The sequence below is a fragment of the Cyprinodon tularosa genome, unplaced genomic scaffold (genome assembly GCF_016077235.1).
Source record: "Cyprinodon tularosa strain WSP-4 unplaced genomic scaffold, ASM1607723v1 ctg94, whole genome shotgun sequence".
Lineage (NCBI taxonomy): Eukaryota > Metazoa > Chordata > Actinopteri > Cyprinodontiformes > Cyprinodontidae > Cyprinodon > Cyprinodon tularosa.
Window position 1 is genome coordinate 2,122,430 of NW_024039718.1, and position 17,122 is coordinate 2,139,551.

General features: G+C 35.3%; 1 protein-coding gene across 6 annotated transcripts in view; it reads left to right on the forward strand.

Annotated features, from left to right (window-relative positions):
* Positions 1-515: 515 nt before the first annotated feature.
* Positions 516-17,122, forward strand: part of mapk10 (mitogen-activated protein kinase 10) — a 40,431-nt gene continuing 23,824 nt past the window's right edge. For 2 of the 6 annotated variants that reach the window (XM_038274964.1, XM_038274966.1), the window contains exon 1: positions 516-810. In XM_038274964.1, coding sequence (XP_038130892.1) covers positions 808-810 — 3 coding nt within the window. In that variant the 5' untranslated portion in view covers positions 516-807. The remainder of the gene's footprint in view (positions 811-17,122) is intronic. The other 4 variants (XM_038274969.1, XM_038274965.1, XM_038274968.1 and 1 more) reach the window with 2 other exon arrangements.

Genomic DNA, 17,122 nt, shown 5'->3' on the forward strand with positions numbered 1-17,122 from the left:
ACTTAAAAAATAAGTAATAAACAAATAAAGTTAAAGATTATAATGGACAATAAATAAATAAATAAGTTAATTATTACAAAGGCGATTAAATAAATCAGCTAATTAAATGAGATCCATATATTTATGTCTCACTGTATAATTTAATTTTCTACCAACATTTATTTGTTTATTGTATATTTGGGGGCAATTAATTGTATGCTTATTTATTTATTGAGCATTTATTTATTTCTGTATTTATTTCTAAATATGGCAGAGTTGGTCCTCCATACTTAGGGACCAGGAGTGTCACCTGCAAAATTGAATGTAAATGAAAAACTAAATAGAATAAAGAAAAAAAATGAAATAGCTTTTTTTGTTTTTTAGTGACTCTCTTGGTCCTCCATAGCATACAGGGTGAGATCAGATGATATCCCTCACCCCTCCCATCTGCTGTCTCCATGTGATCTCTCCCTCTCTCTGCTTTGACGTCAGACATGGTCCAGGACGGTTGTCATAGCAACATATTTCCCCATCCCTCCCTCTCCGTCTCTGAGCTCTGGTGGGTTTACAATGGTACGGCCAGCATCTTGCAGCACAATGGTTGTAAGGTGGTGAGCTGGGGAGAGTGATTCAGCATCAGCAAACACCGGTTTCCATCCGTTTTTTTTAAAACTTGTTTTCATTTCTTCATTTCCCTGCTTTTTTTGAAACGCCTTTTTTGCTTTTTATGTTTTGTTCCACCCCCAGCAATGGTCACCGCAACGTTTCTGGTGGGGATGTTTTGAAAGGGACTGGCTCCGGACTGGGATCGTCATCAGCTGGCACGGAATGGTAAGGCTTTACATTGTTTATCCCACCACCCACACTAGTTGCCAGGAAGATGGAGTGAAGAATATTGATTGGAAATTGAAGGTTAATGAAGTCCACTTTGAGATTTCAATTATAGGGAGAAATCCCCCTATATACAGCAGCAGTTGTGCCTCTCTATAGAAATGCCCCCAAAAAACAGAGCTTATTCAATTCACTTGCAAACAAAGAAAAAAAATATATATACATCACCTAATGGTGTAAAATAAAACAGAGCATAAAGCATAGTCTGCATTAGTTTTATGTAACAGCTTAATCAGCCTTTTTTAAATGTGTTTAGGACTATGAATTGATGTTGGGCGACTGTTTTTCGAACCCCAGTAAAGAAGGCCTTTCATGCAGGGCTTGGTTGTCTCTCCTCCTCCTCAGAAGTCAGCTGCGCACCTTGTGCATTATGCAGAGCACCCCTACTTCACCAGGATGTGAGACCAGCCTGGATGTTTCATAAGTCTGACAGGACTATCGATAGTGCAAGTCTAGTGCTTTCTATCATTCTGAATAAAGAGAGATAGATGTGTGATGTGTTTCTTTTATCCTCCTTCTATGCTGTGGTTTGCTGCAGCTGCTTTAGTGTTTGTATGTCAAACAGATTTTATTGGCCTTGTTATGAAAACTGAGCGTACGGAATGGATGGGATGTCTTTCAGCCATAATCTTGTGGTATTTCGAGGTGTAATGTTTTCTAAATCATCCAAGCTTGAGGAATTTCATTCCACATCGCTGAGACAAAGCAACCCCCCTTACAGTTTAAACCCATCCGATCTCTAGCACTGATCACCCATGTATGCAAAAAAAACAGATAGTGTTAATTTAGAAGCTGCTTCATTAAACCTTCCGATTAGTTATTTTGGGGCCAGATTTTAATTTTGCTGTTAAGTTTATGTTTGCAGAAATTCAAAGGCACCCTCTGCATTAAAGACAGAAAAGAGCGGGGTTTTAGCGCCGTGACCTTGGCTGCTGAATTATTCAGGAGGCAGGCATGGGAAAGAGCTACAGGAAACAGATCTAAAAAAGAATAATCACCAAAACCTTACATGGGATATATCTGCAGTAAGTGCAATAAAAGTGATATCTGTCTTTTATAAGAGCAATAGAATTGTCATTTTTCCGCTCCTTGAAATGTCAGAAAAAAACAGATTTCTAAAGCTGTATCTTTGTGTTTACACTCAAATTTTGTCCTGGCGCTAGAAAGGTCTGCATTTTTAGCTGCCTCTGCAGGTCTGCACAAATTGACAATTAATGGCATTGATTTCTGAAGAGGTTGCTTGTTTATGCAATGCAGAATGATTAATGGAAACCAGCCCCAAGCAAATTAAAGTGAAGCTGCACCATATAACTGGGATTTTATTTTCGTTTTGTTTCTTAGACTTAGGAGCATCACAACGCCCATCCTTAGTTATGTCACATCAGGTGATAGTAGGAGAGTAAACATCCTCCTCCTGTGACATCATTCAGGCAGCCATGTGCTGAAATATACTTGAGCATGTTTACTGCTTATATTAAGGTGAAAAAACTCTGTGGTTCATCCAATCTAATGCAAATGTTAGTAGTATGTTTGCTTTTTGCAGAGCTACTACTGTTAAAATATTAGATTAGAAATATTCAATGAGATATTATTGTTTGTTTTTCTTTTGCTTTATGTAAAAGTAGAATATTGTTGTTGTTTTTTTTCTATAAAAAGAAATGAAGAATAAGAAGAAGAGTTTTTGGTCAATGTGCCCTCTATCATCCCAGATACGTATTTCTATGTCATTATTGGGTTTCTTACACAGACCTTGTTGTGGTAAGGCTTAGTTTGGTTCATAGTTGGGAAATGTTAAATCATTTTGATTTAGGAAAACTTTTATGCTGGTTTTTATTCCTTTTTGAACCATTTGTTTTTTAATTGAATAAGAGAGCCTAAACAGAACTTCTGGTTGGGAAATTATATTTAATAAACACATAAAACCCTGGTTTCGTTACTTTAAATCATTGGTAGTTAAAACAAAAATGATGCATTTCCAAGAACAAATGATCATTTGGCAGAAAGGGCCTTTTTGTACCAAGAAATGTTTTTTGTTTTTTTTTACTAGAATATTGCAGGGTTGTTAATAATTACTTTTAAACTCTATAGAAATGGACTCTTAGTGGTTAACAGATGTCGTTTGAAAGAGAGCTCCTTTTCAGGTTTGAGGTCAGGCTTGAGATGAATAAAATTAAAAGCCATAAAAAATAAAAAGGTACAAAGGTAAAAAGATGTAAAATGGCCAGTCCATCCAAAAACCCTAAAGTAACACAAGCAAATGGAACCAAAAATAAAACAACACACAGTGTATAAGTCAAGTTCAAAAAGAGTTGTCTTTACATGTATAGTTATCACATGAGGGGGCTTATTGCCATTACTCTTTAAATATTCATAAAGCTAGATTTTTTTTTTTTTTTTAAGGATGACTAATGATCCATAGTAATACTGTCACTTCCACAATTTTCTATTTTTTTTTGCTCCTTTTTCAGACCTCTCACAAACTTAAATAAAAACCACAACCTTAAATAATCATTTCTATTAGAGTAATACAGAAAATGAAGACTAAAATATTGTTAAAGATTTTATATAAAAACTGTAAGAAAAGTTATTCTGTTGGGAAGTGGATTACTTTATTTAGAAGTTTTATTTATTTTATACATTTCTTGAATCTGACTTAAATCTTTTTAAGGTTACATAATTGATTACAAATATTGTAAATATTTAATAATAATGAAATAATGTATATTTTGAAAAAAAAAAATTGTCAAAAAAACAAAGGAGCAGTTTGATTTTCAAAGTGTATTATTAGGTGACTAATACATTCCGGCCTAAGTATAGTAAACAGCATAAATGTGTTTGGATTTAACTTTGCTGTAAAATCAAATGGATCAAGCTGGTTAATTTGGTTAATTAGTTAGTTTAAAAATAGAAAAAAAAACTGTTTTACAGCAATCCCTCCTTCTGAAAAGTCAATAACCAACAGTGGAGGGTAACTGTCCTGCTACTTCGATCCATATGTTCATATGGTTTTATATGTTAAACAAATGGCTCAGTTCCTGGGCTTAAACATGCAATAGCAAAACAGACAAACTCTGGGACATTTATGGGATTCAAGAATGAGTATAATGTTATGTTAATCCTCAAGTTGTTTATTGGTGAATACCTTCTACAGAATGAACAATAAAGGAATATAGAATGTTGAAAGAGGGATACACAGCAGATTTTTGGACTATTACTGAATGAAAGATTTTGAATTTCGGCCTAAACATTGATGTTGAACTTTAACAAATACAAATATTCCCAGTCTGTTGGTGTTAGCCACATTAATAGTGACCACACACACACACACACACACACACACACACACACACACACACACACACACACACACACACACACACACACACACACACACACACACACACACACACACACACACACACACACACACACACACACACACACACACACACACACACAAAAACCCAGAAACATAGCAGTAGAGTGACATTCAGAGTTACATAAATAGTTAGCGTGCCTAACATGCAGCTTTATTTTTTTCTCTTTATTTTATGTGTTTTCAAAAGCAGCTGAGTGCAACACTTCAAAACTGTGTCCGATTTTGTCCCAATCCCCCAAGAGTACATCTGCAGAGAGAATTATGAGGCAGCAAAGGTCACAGATTGTCGCAGCTCAGGGGCCATCGGATGAGTTTTAGAGGAGGGGCATTAAATCCAGACAAATGACAGCCACCGAAAACAGCATTATACCAGCAAATGTTCTCCTAGTGTTCTTATACATTATACATTATTGGTGAATAGGGTTTTGTATGTGGAGAGGATCTTAATAGAGTTTCTTATGAGGATGCACGCATGTGTTGGACTTAGATTTCCCATAACATACTAATCCTTTACATCCAGGGTTCGTCATAACATTGATTTTGTAAAAAAAAAAAAAAAGAAAATCTAAATATTTCTTGAATGTTGTCAAATGAAATAAAATTTCTCTCTTCTTCTTCTGATTTACTCAAAGTTTATAGTTATAAAAACATTTATCTGAATGCGATAATCTCTCTTTTTCTTACCAATACCATTTTTATCTCTTTTCCTCAAAGCCTGATACGCCGATTCCAGATTTGACTGTGTTTTTCAATCCCACTATAAAAATTCCCCTTTTATGCGTTGAATGATTTGTTATTTAATTTATTTAGGCATATCATGTTACATGATTTTCTTATGTATTTAAAGACAGAAAATGATGGAAGTCATTAAAATTGATGTCTTCACTGGAATAAGGAAAATAAATCTGATTTAAAGGAAAAAGTTCCCCATTCTCAGTCCTGACTGGATAATGCATCCCTTAAAAAAATCAGAACTGGCAGATTTGCCAGTCGTTTTCCCTAAATTGAATACTTGTATGTTAACATGGAGAGCAACAGCAAGGGAGAGGGATTTTTGAAGCTCTGAAATTACAAGTCAATAGAGGCTAGTAAACATTCATCTGTCTGTAGATGAGCTCTACAGTCCTGCTGCTGTCTTGTTTTCCTGCAGCTATAGAAGTGCTTCCCTTCCCCTCCCCTGAGCCCAAATAGGAGGCTGTGGCACGCTTGGCTCTGGCTGCTTAGCCTTCACAGCGAGACAGAGCTGCATACTGCAGAAGAAGTGAGGCTGAGGTTGCTGAACCAAGCACTCACAATGGAGCACAGAGGGAGGGGGAGGGGATGCGCATGCAACGCAGCCTGGGAGTCTGGCAGCAGGAGTGGTGGGAGTGAGGGAGGGACAAAGGCAGGGAGGCAGGAGAGGGAGGTTCTCCTGATCAGTGAGGATGGAGGGGAGTGAAGACATAGATGGATACGGACAATGCTGCGGTGTGCATTGTGTGACTTTCACAAAGAGTGTAGCTTTCAGGCCCTTGGCAGGAGGAGAAAGAGCGGCAAAAGGAAAGGAAAAGATGATGGATACAAGAGGCAGCAATAACTGTGGCTGCTGTGGGCATTCGGACCAGTGCACTGTGCTTTATCATGGCAACTAAAGCCGTCTATCAGCTTGTTCAGTGCAGTAAAAAGAAAGATGGCCGGATTAAATCCTGTGTGACCGCATCGAAACAGTTACTGCTAATAATGGAGATATGATTCGCAGCAGCTCAGGCACTGTGTGCAAATCTAGAGCAGCTTTCTGTGAGTTAGCAGGCTCGTTAAAACCTAAAAGCCCACTTAGAGTTAACAAGAAGTGCAATGAGGTTTATCACATCCCTTCTTCAAGATATTTTAGTCCTGCTTCTTTCATACAAAATAAACAATCACCTGATACCTAATTCACAATAAGTAAAAGACGCAAACAACAACTGTAATTTGTAAATGCTGCTACGGAAAACTGAGAAGCATCCCCATATCGACAGCTGCACAGGACCCACTTTTTATTTATTTATTACATTAATTCAATAAAATTTTCGATTCAGTTAATTTATATAGCGCCAATTCACAACACATGTCATCTCAAGGCACTTCAAGAGAGACAATTCAACCAGATCATACATTTAAATTGATTCAAAGTTTTCTATCAAAGGAAAACCAGCTGATTGCACCGACTCAGTGACTTGAAGGCAATCCCTCGCACCAAGCATGCTTGTCGCAACAGTGGGGAAGAAAAAAAATCACTTTTAACAGGAAGAAACCTCCAGTGGATCCAGGCTCAGTGTGGAGGCCGACCGGGGTTCAAGGAGACAGAAATGGACAATAAAAAAAAAGCAGAGACACAAAAGGTCACAGTCAACCAGCTCCACAGGCGGCCCCATCCAGGAAACACACAGCCAGGCAGATGAACTCCAAGCCAGCTTCCATGTCAGAGGATTAAGAGAGCACATCCAGTTAGTCACAGTCAGAGAAACAGGACTACACTGAAAAACAGGCTAAGCTTAATCATCTATAAACAAAGGTGTTGATGGCAGCAGCACAGCTGATATTTCTCTCCAGGATGGTGTCAGAGTCAAACAGCAACAGACCAGATGAAGCTACCATGAGAAAAAGCAGAGAGAGCATACTGCTAGCAATTGAACTGACAAATTATACAAAATAGGAGAATAGAAATAAAATGAAGCAGAATGATGAAAAACGGTCCCTGTGTCTTCCAGCAGTCTAAGCCTATAGCAGCATAACTAAAGAGACTTTGGATGGTAATTCAGTAGATTTGGATATTTTTCAAAAAAATCAGTAAAAATTTTCCCATCAACTTAGTCCTTTTTCTAAAATAATCGATAGGCTCCTTTTGTTGTTATAATGATACAAAACTAAATGAGTTGATATCTTAAGTCTTGCAGTTGCACCTATTTGTGGTTTAGGTTAAAAGTCTTTTTTGTTGGTATTTTTTCGTATATCATTTATCAACATTTTTATTGCTTAATACTAATGAGCTGCTACTGATACTAATTCATAGAAGATGGTTAGAGTAAAACTGAATTCACTAAGTTGATTGTCAGTGTAAGTTGAGCTTGGTTATGCCAATTATTTAGTTTTTAATTTTAGTTTCGAACTTTTCTATAATTAAACTAAAATAAAAAATACTACACAGGGTAAAATTGATCTTTAAATGACAGGATAAAGTAGTTAGTTCTTCATTTGTAACTTGATTGTGGCATGATTAAAGTATTTATTTACAAAGTGTTATTCTAACACTCCCAAAAACATCCCTGCATAAGAATGAAAAAAATCAATACTTTTTTTGACAAAATAAAGTAGCATTCAAGGCATACTTGGAAAACCCCAAAATATAACATTTGGATTTGGTTTTCCCGGATTATTGTTTTTTGCAATCTTTTCTGACATTTCCTTTTTTAAAACATTTTTATCTTTTACATTTGGTTTATCTAGATTTGTTTGATATTTAATCTTTTTTTTTTGCATCATGAGGAGGACCACCTCTGCACCACCATGTTCTAGTGAAGTACAGTGTCTTCTTATTCACTGTAAGGAATAAAGTGTTTTTCCATCCCATGTCTACACTTCGTCTCCTAATGAAGTGATCTGATGACTCGGCATATCCAGTGGCATATTTTTGCTTCTAGAAACACTCAGAACCACGTCTGTTAAGCAAACAGGGAATTATGCTACATTCATGTTGTTGGTTTTCAACTTAGCGTTGTAACTGTTTCTGCTATGATTTTACTCACTGTAATATGGTTAAAACAACACAAATATAGGTTTGAAATATCTTCTTTATCTTATAACCTGTGCAGGTAAATCGAATCCATCCTGAGGGGACGCAGATTAAAATCAGTTTTTTTGTCTGCAAAGGTCTTTAAAGCCTATGACCAGTATGTGTGGGGTCTGCAGAGATGTTAGCTGCTTTTTTCCTGATTTTGGATCTGTTCAAGTATTGGCTCTAGGGAGGCCAGCTTCAGCGATACTCTCTGATCAGATGCTACTGAGCATTTTACACTTGGAAACTCCAGGTTTTTGCAACACTAAACTTTGAATGTTTTTTAGGTTCTCACCCAGCATTGTTTGTCATAGTTCAATATTGCTCTGGCTGTAGGTTTGCTTACATCCCCTAAAGAAGTACAGGATAAGAAGAACACATATTTCCCTTTCTTAAACAGCCTGCTCTCTAGTAATTCCAATCTTTCCCATTTAAAGACTGGCTAAAGTTGTATTTAGACGTTGTATTTATATCCCAGCAAAATAGAATGTATGAATGCCGAAATGCAAGAGTTACATTTATTTTATAAGAGTTGTTAGTGTGCCAGCATATGCATCACCAGAGATCTTTCTTTAAAACAATTATTCCTAAGGTGTGACTTTCTTTTCTGCACTACAAATTAGCTTATATTAGAGGTTGTTTTTCAAAACATGGTTTGCAATAAAATGGTTTATTATAGGACTGTTTTCTACATTAATTGTAACTAATTCCTTGATACCAATTCTGTCCCTCTTTAACATCCATAAAGCTTTTTTTAAAAATGGGAATGAAAGGGGAACCGTTAATTTGGACATTGCATATGGCTTAGTTTATTTAAGAGAGTCAAACTACCACTTTATCCACATTGTATTGTTCTCTCTGTAAATAAGTTTGGTCTTTTCGCCGCTGCCTAGATTACATTTGTTTGTGAGTCTGTAGAGTAGAAAACTGCATTTAGGTCAGAGCTTTTAAAGTAATTTGGGTTATTTTGATTATGCATTACTATCCATACACAGTGGCAGATCAGTGTTTTATAAATCTGCATTTAAAGGAACTAAGGATGTAGTCTTTGCATTGTTGCTGTGTCATATCATTCATCAGTCTGTTCCTGAAATAGCTTTCTTGGCCCAGATGTTCATGACTCCTATCAATGGATGGCACAGCAGTTTCATGGTTTTGACAGGGGCTACTTAACTGACTCAGGTTGTGAGTCGGCTGGAAAATTGACAACAGCTGAAATTTCCAATAAACAGGACATGGCAGTGAAGCAGACCAGCTTTATCTACAATCTATAATCTATGAAACTCCATGATACTCCATGATACTCCATGATAGAAACGTAAAGTCTGAGCTCCTGCCAGGTATTGGTTGCCTGCTGTGAGAGGCTACAGAATTAACCTAGGTTGTATGGACATAAAACCATTTATTCTTGTTTTTTAAGATATGAAAAAAGTTATGTATTTCCTTCTTTTGATTAGTTTGAAAAGCACTGATTTTGTTACAGTTTTTATATTTCTCACCTTGCTGTTCAATCTAGTGTAACCAACAACTTTCAGTTGATATGGCATCAAGGGCATTTATCACACTCCTGCTAATGGTTCCTACATCAGCCAACTCGCTCCCAACCCTTCCTGTGAAGCTGTCACTGTCGCTGGCAGTTTATCTCAGTTTGCATCATTTAACAAGGTTTCATTGGCAGGGTGTTTGACTATATTCACATATCAGGAATATGCAGGTTTTATGTCATCTTGGCCAGAAGCAAAAATAAAACTACAAGTTACTGGTGTTCTGTGCCAAATACAGACTCATAGGATTGCTTTTAGTTGATTACTTGATTTGGGACAAAAATCATGATCAATAAATGTATGTGTAATTTTTTTCAATTTTTCTCTGTGACACCATAGTATATGGAACTAATCATTGTTGATAACTTCATGCATAAAAACTGTCAGACCTGTTAAACTTTTATGAATTTCCTGGATGTTGTCATGTGACAACTAAAAGCTTGCATGCAATAGTTTAAGACTTGTAAGAAAAAAATTGAAACAGTTTGGTGTGAATAGTTATTCATCCCCCATGTAGTACCCAGATGTAACACACAAACTGTATACTGTTTAGAAATATATGTTTTATTCTTCTGTGCAGAATTGCTGAAGCTTAGTCAGATCAAATACAGAACATCTGCAAACATACATTTCTTTAAATCTGTCTGCAGGTTCCTGTTAAGATTTAGGTCTGGACTTTAACTCTGCCATTCTAACAGGTAAATCAGCTGTTTGGTCATCCCCACAGCATGAGCCTTCCTACACTGTGTATGGGGATGGTGTGTTCTGTGTGCTATACAGAGCTAGTTATCCAACACATGAAATTCCTTATATGAGGAGAGCACCTTCCAGATGTTTAGAGTGCCCCCTTTGATACACTAAAAAACTTTTTATGGCTTTCTTTCAATATTGCCTTCCTTCTTGGAATGCATGACTAATAGTCCCATAGTTTCTCCCACACCAGCTTCTTCAAAACTATTTACGGTAATATAAAATCATTCTCTATTAGTTTTTTTTAATAATTTAACTTTATTGATCTCACATTGGAGAAATTTACCTCGGCATTTAACCAATCCCCTTGGGTAGCAGTGGGCTGCCATCATGGGGCGCCCGGGGAGCAGTGTGGGGTTAAGACTCTTTCCCAGAGACCCAGAGTGGCAGTCTGTGGGAGTGGGGCTCAAACTCAGAACCTCAGGATTCCAAGTTCTATATCCTAACCACTAGGCTGCTACTCCGACTCCCTCATCTTTAACTTCTCTAACAGCTGTCTGCTGTCTTCCTTGGTCTTCATGTTTGTCCAATAATAAGTGGGCTGTAAATTTATGTGGTTGAAAGGATGCACTAAATAATAGAGCAGGGCAATAGAGCTGCATGTCACACTTTCAAGATTTTTATAATTGTCATTATTTTTCAGGATTAGTATTTTTAGTTGTTCTTTGTTCTATTGCATTATATAAAATGTAAAATACATGAAAGTTTGCTGTTACAATATGTAAAAACTAAGAAAGATTCAAGGGGAATGAACACATTTACAATGCACAATTAATGAAATAAAAACATTTAAATGTCTTTAAAAACAAAGTCCTTTCTACTGATCTTTTCATATGTTAACAAATGACAGATAATTAATGACTTGTAACATTGTCTTGTATGAAGCAGAGCTTAAAAAAAAAATCTGTTTTAAGCTGTTTTTCCCTTCTTCTTGGTCAGCTTATAGGGATAGCTGTATAAAGCCAGAGTGATAGATTGGTTTTTGAGGAAAGCTGCTGAGTATAGTTTTAGCTACAGTGAGAGCAGCACCTTAAGCATGACTGCCATCAGCAGAATTAAAGCTTTGAATAAATAAGCTCAGAATCTAATGTTTTCATTTTTCTTGGGGAGCTGATGTGCAGAATAAAGAAGAACGATTTTACATGAATATTTATTTTGTCTACTTCTCCGTGTTTATTTCCTCCTGGATAATTACTTAGAGTAGTTTGGTTTATTTTCAGTGAAAGGGCAGTCTTCTCTTTTTTACTCATTAAGCTAAGATGTGGGCTATAGGTTAGATTTTAATTGTCTCTGCTCAGTCACAGCTTCTGGTTAAAACAGACATTATTTCAATGAAGGCACCTCGTCACCTAAAAATGTCCTTTCATGGATGAAGAAGACGGTTCAAAGAGGATGAAATCAAAAGTTACTGACTCTTTTTGGAAATTTACTCAAAAAAAAAAAAAAAATTGTTGTCATGGAGATCCAGAGTTGGAACCGTTTAATGCAATTCAATAACAACAACTTACAGCTTTATCCTGTCATTTAAAGATCTTTTCCCCCCACTTTTTTTATAATCAGACAGTAGGTAGTAACTAGTTACATTTTCTAGTTCAAGCCTAGTTTGTTCACCCACAACTACAACCAAACATGGAGAAGTAGCATTTAGTTCCTATGCTCCACTTAAAAACTGCAAGAAGACAGTAAAAGTGCTCAAAGTCTGAGTTCCTTAAGTCAAAGTAAAAAAAAAAAAATGTTTAGAGCTGCCTTTGACTGTTGAAGTTATTTTTCATAAATTTCTTATAGAAGCACTTTTGTTATTTTTCTTAATATATTCAGGCAAGTTGGCGTTTCTTGTTATCCCATTGGAATTTATTTTTGCCATCAGAATATCTATATTTTTTGAATGTTACAAAGGTAATAAGGTCTTGTCCTGGATTCCAATAACACTATTGGCTTAAAATGTTGATTTTAAAAGTATTTCACTGAGTGCCCTATAAAGGATTAAGGTTGTTATCCAATAGATCTATTTGTTTTACAAATATTTTTTCTTTTATTATGCTTTTATTTTTCTTCTGTTTTATTATCTAATTCATGTAAAGCACTTTGAATCCACCATGTACTGAATTGTGATATACAAATAAATGTGCCTTCCGTTTACAAAGTTAAATTTATTTAAGTGATAAATTGAAAGAAAAAGTACTTTTAGGAGGAATTTTCCTGACCGTATTCCGTTTCCTAACATTCTTAATGATCTTAAGACATCTGTGTTCACAGATCATTATCTGCCCAGCCACTAAAAGTGATTTAGTATTGATCAGTCTGATTATCTGCAAATATCTGCCATTCTTCGTAGCGACAGTGATGTTTTCCACAACTATACAAAGGTTGGTGTAGTAACTATTATTGAGTGATGGGCTGTAAATAATTTATTAACTGGCCGTCCTTAAAGCGCCTCTCTGTACCCTTTTCATGACATTATATTCTACACATTCATATCCCTTATGAAACCCAGATAGGATAAATGTGCTACTTTTTTAAAGGCCAGAAAATTAAGCCACAGCATACATCAGCCACCTCAGTGTCCAACATTTCTTCTCTTAGAGCTGCTCTGTTCCATTTTGAGCACAGACATCAAAGCGTGAGCTGTGACCGTAATACAGGATGGCAGAATAGAGGTAATACAAAAAGTTTGAAATTTTTCCACTCATACCAAACTATTAAAGTACATCCTCTCATCGGTAATTTTACATTTTGTTAAAGTTTTGGAACTTAACCAAAGTCACACAGATTATATATATATATACCTTAACATCCATACAGTTTCCTGTATAAATTATTTTACTTTTTTAATTAATGAAAGCAGCAGAAAATCGACAAAAGCTTTTCTTCAGAAAAACCGAGTTGTTTGCCTTCTGTCAGGTAAAAGTATTATGTGCTCTTTACAGAAGCTTTTTTTATACGTAATATAAGAAAGTTAGAAATACTGAGAGAATTATGTATTTATCAATGTTTGTGTCAGCATGAATAGTCCCTTTACCTAGTTTTATTCTGCATTGACAGCAGTGGTTATGGCATTACTTCAGTTTATATTATCTTCTCTTTACGCATTATATAAGGACAAGTTTTTGTTCTGTCAACATTAAAACCAACAGGAAATGTTTTTGTTTTACACAATGAACTGGTCCTACAGGTTAAACAGTGTAACTGAGCATTAAAATAATTAAATCTGGTTCTACCTGAGTTTTTTTTAAATCATACATTGCAATAAATGTGTTCTAGATTTTAAACCGACTGACCTTTGACCTTTAGGTTGGTTGGTTAGTAAGCTACTGTGCATTGAGAGGCAGATCTAGGCAGTGAGAGTTGGGCAATTAATTGCAACTGCAGTATAATTGAATTTTAACAAATGCAATTTTTGAATCCTACAGGTTGTGACTTTTGGTCGCCTTACATTTAATAAGAGTAAGACACTGACTTTCTCACTCCAGCTGTGGCATTAATACGCTTAAAATGGGTTTGTCAGAAGGACAAGCCTGCCACATCTTTGGCCACAAATTTTATTGTTTTTTAAAGATGCTTGCAAGGAAATTGGAGCTTTATTGACAAGTTTCATAAACTATTTTCCTATTATTAGTTTCTTTCAATGATCCACTCCAGTATTGGGAAGTACCCCAACCAGCCATTCCTTCTAACTGGTTATGCCACTTGCGCAGTTTCTCTGATGTTTGTCCAGCTGCTATATGTAAGGCGGACTGCGCTGCAGGTGGAGACAGGAAAATACAGAACCTGAATCTTCCTCTTCTCACATGGTCAGGCAGCAGCTTCATCACTTTAACCGGAAGGGTACAGAGGCTCAACAGCCGCAGGAACAGCTTTAGATCTAACAGTACTTTAGATCGTCAACATTGCAGCGGTGGCAGTGAATTAATAAACAATCCTACTTTACTGCTTAAGAAAGATTTGACCAGAACATTTTGTGGTTTAACCCTTTGATGCCTGTTGTTCCTAATAAGCAACAAACCACTTGTGTTACACTGCAAAAAATTAGAATCTAAGTAAGTCAATTTTTCTTAAAATAAGAGCATTTTTTTCTTGAATTGAGCAGATAAATGAACTCTTTGCCAATTGTAACAAGACAATGTACATTGAAAATAAGAAAAAAAACAACAACTGAAGTCTCTTTTTTCAAGTGCATTTTATCTAATTATCTTATTTAAGGGTAAAAATGCTAATTACATTGGCAGATCATCTTATTTTCCTAGTCATATTAAGAATAAATAAACTTATTTTAAGACATTTTTACTCATTTTCAGAACATTTTTGCAGTGTAGGCAAACAGCTGCCACAGAGTTTTTGCATCACCCCAGTGCGAGTCACTGTGTATGTTATTATTTAGTTATAACTGCTGTTACAAAATATATTTTCATTTCCATTTGTTTAGTAACATTAACTATTTTAATTTGGTTTCTCATTGAAGGGGAAAAACACGCACAAAATGTATTTTTATATGTACATATTTATCAATTCAGCTTCAAGGCAGTAATTCAAACATGTCACACAAGTAGAAATGTACAAATGGGATCAATTACAACTGGAGCAGGTATGGAAAGCCAAATGTGTTGCATATTTCATAAATTAAAAAGTGGAAAGATCTTTATTTGTAAATGTAAACATTTAAATGTTACTTCAGATGCATGCAATAAATACATAAGTATAGTTTTTTATCCTTAATGAATAAAGAATTAGATATTCTTCACTTATTTAATTAACTATTAGTTTCTTTTGCTTCCAGAAAAGGTTATTTAAAAAATTAAAAATTTTAGGCAAGACCTCATTCAAAGATTCATCAATCAAGACTATACAAAGTATGAAGTGAAGGGCCCCCACTCGTCAGTTCTTTAGGTTTTGTCAAGGCTGTCAGCTGACCTGTCTGGTAAGAAGAAAATAATATCTTAGGCATACATGCAAATCACTATGTGTGGTGGAAAAGTGATACTGTACATCAGGCAGAAAACAGAATTCCCCACTTTGGAAATGTGGGAAGATCAAGATATCATTGGAAAAGTGAAGTTGGTGAGAGTTGATGAGATATAAAATGGAGTTTAAGGTGCTCTCGTTTTATACATTCTAATATATGTAGAGGAAAATAGCACAGTTAAAATACTGTTAAAAAAAATTATTTGCAACTGAAATGAGTGGTGATCAGAAATGCGGTTAAGGTCTCCTTAACGAAAGCACTTTCAGACTACTAGATTTAGAATGTATTTTTATGTAATGAGGATCAATGATAAAACATAAAATGCTTGCTGTTTGAAGAAACCGTTAAAAGTGTATTAAAGTACAGTTTCTATGCTATGTCCATCCCTTTTAAAAAAAAAAATTTTTTTTAAAAAGAGAGAGACTTAGACAGGTAACTGACAGGTAAAGAATCCTCAGATTACAATAGGCCGCATTCATTTGGCCGGCCCACCCGTCCCCTGTCAGTTTTATAGCTCTGTTTGAGACAACGTTTATCTTGTTCACTAGAGAAAAGTGGTGCAAACTGATCCGTGAATTGCACCTTCCACTGTTTTACCATATTAATGTTATTTTTGCTCAGCCTGCCATCTATCTGAACTGTTTTTAACTGGCATTGGTACAGTTAAGGATCCCCATTTTCCCTTTCATCTTTACTTCTGGTCGGGTTTGGACTGTCAAATTTTAACAAAGACATATTCCTTTTTTGAGTCATAATTGTCTTTTATTGCATCTTTAGTCACAATGAAATACTTTTCAGTTTCTTTTTTTGTGAAAAAGGATGCCACAGGCATTTTAAAACTAAGCAATACTAAAATCTAACTTATTAGGTGCTGCAAAAGCTATAGTATGTCCATCTATCCACATTATGTAGTGCCAATAAATATCTACATGACTATACATTTTTTAGGAAAACACTGAAAAGCAATGCTTCAAAAGAGCAATATCTGGGAAATTTGGTTTGGGAATAATAATAATTAAGGAAAAAAAAATCTACTTAGGAATTGAATTGCACAGATTGCATAGTTTATTGCATTTTCACAAATTTTATGCAGAACAATCCCATTTTCAATAATCATGGTCATCAAGTTGTTGATACATCACTAATCAAATAATACAAATCCAATTTGAAATTTGTATGACTCAGAGTTTAATTGTTGCTTAATATTTACTGATCTTTTTTTTTATTTTGTACCTTATGTAAGTCTGGAAAATTAAATCATGCTTTCATTAAAACATTACCTACTTTAAAAGGGCCACTTTTCCACTTTATAAAGGTTTTACAAATATGGAAGTAAGCAGGTAAATAAATTGGAAAGTAATGGCATTTATAAATACCTATACTGATGCAGTTTCAATGGACTTAATTCACATATTCAGGTCATCAGACATTATTATTCTTTAATAGCTCATATTAATATATAATGTTTGCTTATATCTCTATTATCTACAGGCAGAGATATAAATTGATCATTGCTGTCTGATGAGGGAATGATTTATCGATCAGTTAATATTTATAGAAGGATGGGTCGTGGTCATTTTCATCGTGATCGATGGCAAACAAAAAAGGAGAGAGAAAACAGCTGTGAATGCTGTTAAAGGAGTCAATATCACAGCAGAGAAAAACTGCAAAGAAGGATTTCACAGAATTAGTTTCACAGATGCCCTATAATGGCTTGAGTCAGTTTATTGCATTTTAGCATATAGCTGATCCATCTGAAGGTGCAGATTTATTTTTTCCTTTTTTTTCCATATAGGCAGAGCTCATGTTTGGAGGCTGCATTTTTG